Below are 8227 nucleotides of genomic sequence, written 5' to 3'. Positions count from 1 at the left end.
GTTGCTAAAGGTCTCTCTAAATGTGTACAAGTACTAACTTCTGATTGACTCGCATCTTTTTTCTTAAAGAATGAATCAAGTGTTTTTGGCTTTCCCATATTTCTCTTAACTTTAAGAAAAATTATGGATCAAGAATTAACCTGAAAATATCTAGAAGTATAAGATTTTTGTTTAGAATTTCATTATATTTCTTATTATCACTAACAAGTGAAGGAATGCCAAATAAATTAATAAATTCAAGCCTATCAAATTAACCCACAAAATCTAACAATGAAAACTAAAATAAAAAAATTGTATAATTTTTCTATATCAAAATACTTATTCGATTCGAAATCTCATGGCATCATAAATATTCAATAGTACAAACTACTAGCAAAATAAACTAATTATGATATCTAGGGTCAAAAAAAAAAAAAAAAAAAAAACCTTTCAGCGTGATACCTTGTTCTTGCCTGTGAAATCCTGAAACTGGTTGTGTATTACCACAATGCAACCTAAATTTGTTAAAACCTATTTATCCAAAAAAAATAAAAATAAAAAATTGTTAGAGCCTAATCATATATCACATACTTTTGGCATCTCATTCTCATCCATAGACCATAGTCATGTGACTCAAATCCACTCTTAGCTACCAATTGAATATTATAAGATCATTACAATTTACACTTTATTATAAAACATGTAAGCTGAAAATTCCAATTGAAGGCTAAGCTCAGACAATGAAAATTTTTTAAGCTCACATCCTCACACAACAAGTCCATTTTTTTTTTTTTTTTTTCAAGATCATATTCTTTACTGGATGTAGTAATGATCTGCATTCAGCATTCTCCAAGTTGACTATCTTTTGAGTTGCTACCAAAATTCACAAAAATCTAAGGGAAATAAAGGCAGTGACTCACCTACAGCAAAATTTAAAAAATAAATAATAAAATAATAAAAACAACACGTACTCACCAAACAAAAAAAAGAAAAAAAAAGAGACAAAGACGAAGACAAAATAAAGAAACTTCACGTGATCACTCAGACACTCACCATTACCAAACAACAAAGTGGGCCAAGTGGCATGTCACTCACCATTCACCAACAAGGCAACAATTAGCAAAGAGTCAAAGATAAACTTGAAACTTCCTATTAAAATTAAAAAAATTGCACTAACCTGGTGCTGGCGACAGTGGCGAGGCAGACTTTTGAGTCTTTTACAGTTTTGTTTATACCTTTAAGCCTTCTCAAATGTTTGAGAGAGAAAATGAGAGTTTTGCATAGGCCAGGCTCAGTGGCTCACAGTCACGCCACTCACTAGTCACCACACACCGACACACGGCTTTGGTCTTTGGGCTTCATGCCTTCACCGCTTCAATTTACCAAAAAATTATATTCAGATTTCAGAGTAGAGATAAAGAGTTGCTGAGTTGCAGTCTTGCAGATATACACTGGCGAAAAAAAATAAACAAGCTTACAACTTACAAGCATCTTCAATCTTCCAACTTCCAAGCTTTAATTTTTCGTCAAATGGATGATGGATCTAAGATTGTAAGAGAGATCCGCGGCTAAGTTACAGACTCACAGTCCACACTTCCATTCTAGAGACAGTAGAGTAGTTTTGAAAGGTGAAGAGAGATGAGAGAAGCGGGAAAGGTTGATTTTGCTTTCAAGAGACAAGATGTGCTTTTTGTTCTGATGCCAAGCTGCCAGCAAAGGTAAGTTTGATGTGATGCTACACAAAAGCTCAAAACTCCAAATCAATTTTAGTTTTGCTAGTTAGAAACGAACTAGAGAAGACTGCCTAGTCGTTTAGGGGCAAATAGATTGATCTAATTTTAGTTCGGGTGAAATTAAAAAAAAATAAAATAAAATTAAAGAGGATAAAAATATTATTTTGGGGGGACGAATTTATAAATTTGGGGGGACAAATTTTTTAATTCAAGAGATAGATTTATAAAATATATATATTTAAAGAAGAATTTCAAAAAATTTGAGGGGACGGTCCATCCACCCTTGTTGATGACATTTTATTGGCAAGAAATGATAAAAACATGATTGTCGCCACTAAAGGATGGTTGTCCTTTACTTTCTAGATGAAGGATATGGGTGAAGCAGATTATATTCTTGGAGTTAAAATTTGTAGGGAGTGTTCAAAGAAACTTTTGAGTTTGTCTCAACAAACTTACGTCAAAAGGATTCTTGAACGCTTCCAAATGCATAACTGCAAACCCATTGACACTCCTGTTTTTAGAGGCGAACCCTTAAATCTAGAAGTGAGTCCTAAAACTCAAGAAGAAAAGGAAAAGATGTCTCAAGTTCCATATTCTAGTGCGGTAGGTAGTCTAATGTACGCTATGATGTGTACTCGACCAGATATATGTTATGCTGTTGGGTTAGTTAGCAGATTCCAATCGAATCCAGGACTAGCTCACTGGAAAGCAATGAAGAGAATACTCAGATACCTCAAGCGAACAATGGATTATGCACTTTGCTATCAAGGTGAAGATTTGCGTTTAGTTGGTTATAGTGATGCTGATTGGGGCAGTGACCTAGACGAGCGCAAATCTGCGACAGGATATGCATTTCTGCTCAGTAATGGAGTGATTACTTGGAGTAGCAAAAAGCAACCTTGTATAGCTTTATCTACCATGGAGGTAGAGTATATAGCATGCTCAACAATAGTACAATAGGCAGTTTGGTTGAGGCGATTCTTACAGCATTTGAATGTGGTCACAACAATTAATGATCCTGTGACAATTCATTGTGATAGTATGGCAGCACTTGCCTATGCTAAAGATCCCAAATATCATGGAAGAACCAAACACATAGACATCATATATCACTACATACGAGATATGGTCGCTAAGAAAAAAGTGGTGCTTAAACATATTTCCAAATGTCAAATGATAGTTGATCCGCTAACAAAGCCTATAGTTCGAGATGCTCATATGGCTTATGTTAGGAGTTTAGGACTGCGTAGATTATGATGGTTTTTGCTGACCATGTACATTGGATGTATTTTACTTGGAATATTATTTTTATATATGTGATGAATTTTCATTTTTGTGTGACATTAAATGGATCATATTGTTTTTACTAGTACACACATATAAGCCATGTTTAGTATTGGCTAAGAAAGTATGTCAACAAGTCTAGATCAGCTTTCTCACACGAGCGATCGCCTCTAATGCTGTGGTAGCAAGGTAGAGATAAGACATTGTGTCATTTGGCGCTTTGATAGCGAGCAAATTAAGATAGGGTTGCCTTAGTTAGTGCCAAGGTAAGACACATTTATAGATATGTCACCTTAGTTGGTGCTAAGATGAGGTCTATGATGAGTATTGTTTTTAGGACCGTGTATGGATATGCCACAATCTATTTAGCCTGTGATTAGCCAGATGCGAGACCTTAATTTGGCGCCTAAGGTGGCGAGCAAATAAAGGACTCGGGTTAGGCACTTGGGTAGCAACTAGACTAAGATCTGTACGGCTTTTTTTTTTTTTTTTTTGAGCTTAGATATACACTCTTTTGGAAAGAGAACTCCACCATAGCATGTATTTCATACTACATGTGCTCGTTCGACCGACAATGGAGGTGAGTGAATCAATCTCTTCTTCCTCATCGTGTGAGTCTTATAGGTCATTATTAAGACCCCAATTATGCCCTATGTGACCTTTGACTATGTTGTGAGGCAAAGGATTTAGCGTTTACTACTTTAACATGTTGTTTATGGCCATGAATGATGCGGTCTAAAGAGACATGATTGGGAAAGCGGTTGAACTTAAGCTAAGTAACATGAAGGCGAGGGAAGATTATTCGGTAACACATTCACGTTTTGTATTTACTGTCGACAGGTTATGTCGCTTTTTGAATGTTGCGACATAATTGTGAATGCATTACAGTTAGTGGGGTTTTAACATACTTATGAAAAATTAAATTCATGAGGGATGTGAGATGTTTAATCCAATGTGACTGAATGAGTCTGAGGCATAATGAGACCTTGATTTGTTTTTAGGGATATTGCTATGCTAGTCTCTAACAAGACTTAGCGTAATGCTCCCGATATTTTTATAGGTGTGCTCGACGGTTGCACGACCTATTTGCAAGTATGAATGATGTCAGAGATTGGTAAGAGAGACGTATCAATATGAGAGATGTATGGTTAGCCCATACTCACTATGTGTAAGTGGGAGATGTTAATAATAAGACCTTAATATATCCACAGTGGAGTTGGTCCGTATAAAATCAAGAGTTGTATCTCTTGGAATTCCATAACCAAGAGTTGTGTCTTTTGGTTGGTTATAAATACCCATGGGATAGAAGTTAAATCAACAAATTTATTCATTCATTTCAAAATTAGAAATTCTTAATCTTTTTCAATTCTCTCTTCTATTCTCCATCAAAGATCATTTAGGTTGTGGACATATGTGTTTTGTTCTTGTAATAAAATACTACCGTTGAATTCTTTCAAATCTATACGTGAGAGGCATCATTATACATTGTAGAACACTTACCAAAGATCTTTATTTGTGAGTTCTAGAAGAAAGGTACACATAGAACTCTATATTTTTATATGTTTATGTTTTAATCAACAGTATCCATTCCTTACATTTGATTGATACCCCTAAAGAATCCATACGGTGTTTCAAGCATTAAGAGGCATGCCAATGAGCAATTAGCAAGAACCACACGGCCTATAACTACAACCTCATTCAATTTATAGAACATATTATCCAGTGTGAAAAAAGAGCTCGTAGAGTTGAAGAATGAGTTTCTCTCAAGTCTATTTAATTCTATTTGACTTGATATTGAAATTATGAGAATCTCACTCGATTTGGATAACTTTGTTCATAAGAATTTTGTATGAGAGGAATTAATTGAATAATGCATTTAAGTAATTAATATATGGAACAAAAGGAGGATTCTGTGCATTATCTGCCAATAATAATTAGTTTTGAATGATGCTAACTGAAGGAGGATTAAAAATCTTAAAGAATGCTAGAAGCCATTGGATCAAATGGTTGAATGAAAATATTTTCCTTATGCTTGTATATAGCCAAAAGTGGTCCTACGTGTGATCTTGACCGTTGATTATTATCATCATTAAGTCATTGGATTATATCTATAAGAGTGAGCTCATGATTACATGCAATTAGGCTCCACGTCACCCATTGATCAATCCTAACCATGAAATATGTAATGAAACAAAGAAAAACAAAGTTTGATGCAGTGAGTCCTCAAGTTAAATGTGATTAACAAAAGCAGCTTTTTTGGTCAGAGTGGTGACATGGAAGGAGACGAATGTGGCTGGAAACTGTGAGCCATCTTGAGGATCAGTGCTTAAGTTGTTTTTTTTTTTTAATTGAAATTGGGGGAGGGGAATCAGGGCTTGTTAAGGGTCTGTTTGAGATTGCGATTTCAAAAAGTGCAATTTTAAAATAGTAATTTTAAAAGGTGTGATTGGAAAACATGATTTAAAAACGTAGTTAAGCGTTTGACAAAATTACAGTTTTGACCTTTAAAACTACAGTTTAGCCTTTAAAATTGTGCGATTTTTAAAAAAGCACATTCTTACATGTGATTAGAAAATGCAGAATTTTGATGTTTTTAAATCGCAATTTTTTTTTTTAAAAAAAAGCAATCTCTAATAATCAAGTTTCTACGATTTGATTTAAAATTGTACTTTTCGTATATGAAATCACAATGTCAAACGCACCATAAATCATCACTTGCCCAACATGTAAAATATTTAATTAAATTAGGGGTGAATTGATAGAGTTAAGGTTTGAACTCATGACTTCTGACTCTAATACCATGTGAAACCATCACTTGTTTCAAAAGCTTAAGCTTAAAGGAAGATATAAATTTAATCATTTTATTTATTAGAAGTGAATGCCCATATGCCAAAAAATTTAACCATTTTTTTCTTCTTGTTGATGTGGCAAAATTTTTAAGTTTTGAGTTCGCATGGTAATGACATGACGTGACATCACCTTTAAAATTTGAACTTTTTTTATTTTTTTATTTTTTTATTTTTTTTAAAGGGGAAATCATTCTAATCTCATTAATTGATGAAGCATCACAAGCATAAGGCTCTTACATCACAGTATAAAAGTTATGAGAAAATCAAAGCCAAAACTACAAGATTACAAGTCATAAATACATACATAACAATCTGATATTTAAGACCTATCTATAACATCAAAATCCGTTAACTCATGACTAATCTTCAATTGTAACCACAGGTCTGCTTTAGATAAACTTAATTCGATACATAGGTAGCAACATTCTCCTGCCGAAACTTATCCTGCTCAACTTACAAGCCAGGAAATTATTCACATCCTCAACTCAATAGGCCAAGACCACAAAATACAGGGAAAAAGAAAAAGAAAAAGAAAAAGAAAAAAAAAAAAAAAAAAAAAAAAAAAGGTACAAAAGCCCACAAAACACCATTGGAGAAAGGCTACCAGATGATTCTAATCCGAAAGCAAAAAAACCACATGTAGGCGCGCACGAGTCACAATCCGTTGTTGGGTTGCTGGAATCAAAAGAGAAAGGTGCCGTTGGAAGTGGGCGAGGCTAGTGCGCGCGGTGGAGTGGCGCATGTCGAGGTGGGCCTGATGGAGGGACGTAGATCAAGCTTTGACCAGTCCGATCTAAGAACCCCATCAAGTCCAGAAAAAGACACAGCATAAATGGTAAACGGCACACCTGGCACAGTGGGAATTGAGCCTTAAAAAAATTTGAACTTTAATATAAGAGAATCAAAATAATTTATTTAATAACGACTATAATAAAGTAATTTGGAGTGTACTTGGTAAATACTTTTGTTGTGAGTTTTTTGTTTAAATAATAATAAGAAGTGATTGATGTCATATAAAGGTGAAATAACATTTGAATTTTTTGTGAGAAAAATAAAGAAAAATTATTTGGTAATAGTTTTGAAAAGAGGTTGACTAAAACACACCCTTGATAACTCTTGAACCCTTGGGGATTAATGAAGAATTTTTTCCCAAGAAGAATTGAGATGCAAATGATCAACTCTTCAGTTTCACTATTTTCCATTGACATCATTCAATTTTTATTATTATTCAATTAAAAAAATCACTACAAAATAAAATCTTTTTACTTTGAGAAATTCTACATTTCTCAAAAAAAAATTTCCAAAATTTACTTCCCAAATGATATGTAGGAATTATTGTGAAAAGTGTGTCACCATCACATAAGATTATGACATATCATTTAGTGATCAAATTTTGAAGAAAAAAAAAAGTGGGAAATGTAGCATTCTTCTTTGCCAAAACAAGGCCTACATGCTCTCAGCATAAACGTTCTTGAAAGAGAAATGATATATAGTGTATTTTTATCTCACTAACTATCCCCGTATTAATATAGCAATCACAACCAACTATTTAATTTAATTTAATTAAATTAATTAATTAATTAATTAATATTTTTTTTTAAACAAAGAGTAATCTAAGATTTGATTGGGATTACTAAGTATGGTGAGATAAAAATGTAATTTCTAGCCATATTCCTCTAACTTAGCTGAAGCTTGGAACTAAAACAAACCAAGCTCAAACTCAAAACTTGCCCTTCTTAGATGCAAAACAATTGACAATCTTCCCACTTTTGGTTTTATTAAGCAAAATGGATAAATGCAAAATTGATCATCGTGGTTAACCTAAATTATAAATCACTCCCACTAGTATAAAAAATAATTTATTAGTCCCTATAATTGACCTAAATTATAAATTACTCCATGTGATATAAAAAATAATTTATAAATCTTTAAGGCAGGCCAAAATAACAGTTTAGTCATTAAAATCAATTTACATGCTCTAAAGACAAACATCATTTTAATAAAAAGAGTAACTCAATTTTCTCCATCTTAATTTGATGGAAAACTTTGTCACAATTTATTAACTTGAATTTTGTTTTTATTTATTTTTCAATGATTAAAAGATGCAACATACTCCCAAATCGACTACGAGATACTCACCACAGCTTTCTGTGCTATGTAAGAACTTAGAAGAATTGGCTAAAAGGCATATGACAATGCGTGATCCCCCGCCGTAATATGAAAAGCTTGCGACCCCTCAGAATTCTCCAATAGTCTATCCTCTAGTCAACCAAGTACATACAGGGTAAATAATAAATGACCAGAATTTGGGGCAAAACAATGTTTTTTTTTTTTTTTAATGATAACCAGTCAAATATTAACAAGAATACATTGATAGATATG

General features: G+C 33.3%; 1 protein-coding gene across 1 annotated transcript; it reads left to right on the top strand.

Moving 5' to 3' along the window:
* The first annotated feature begins 2084 nt into the window (after nucleotides 1-2084).
* Nucleotides 2085-2672, top strand: LOC132178156 (secreted RxLR effector protein 161-like). The gene has a single exon (XM_059590611.1). The coding sequence runs from the start codon at nucleotides 2085-2087 to the stop codon at nucleotides 2670-2672; it is 588 nt and encodes a 195-aa protein (XP_059446594.1).
* The last annotated feature ends 5555 nt before the right edge of the window (nucleotides 2673-8227 follow it).

Source organism: Corylus avellana, chromosome ca4, assembly GCF_901000735.1.
Source record: "Corylus avellana chromosome ca4, CavTom2PMs-1.0".
NCBI classification, from domain to species: Eukaryota; Viridiplantae; Streptophyta; class Magnoliopsida; order Fagales; family Betulaceae; genus Corylus; species Corylus avellana.
This window is presented reverse-complemented; position numbering and strand designations above follow the sequence as displayed.

Excerpts from the sequence above, each read along its gene's own strand:
- LOC132178156 (XM_059590611.1), top strand. The coding sequence starts at position 2,085 with ATGGGTGAAGCAGATTATATTCTTGGAGTTAAAATTTGTAGGGAGTGT.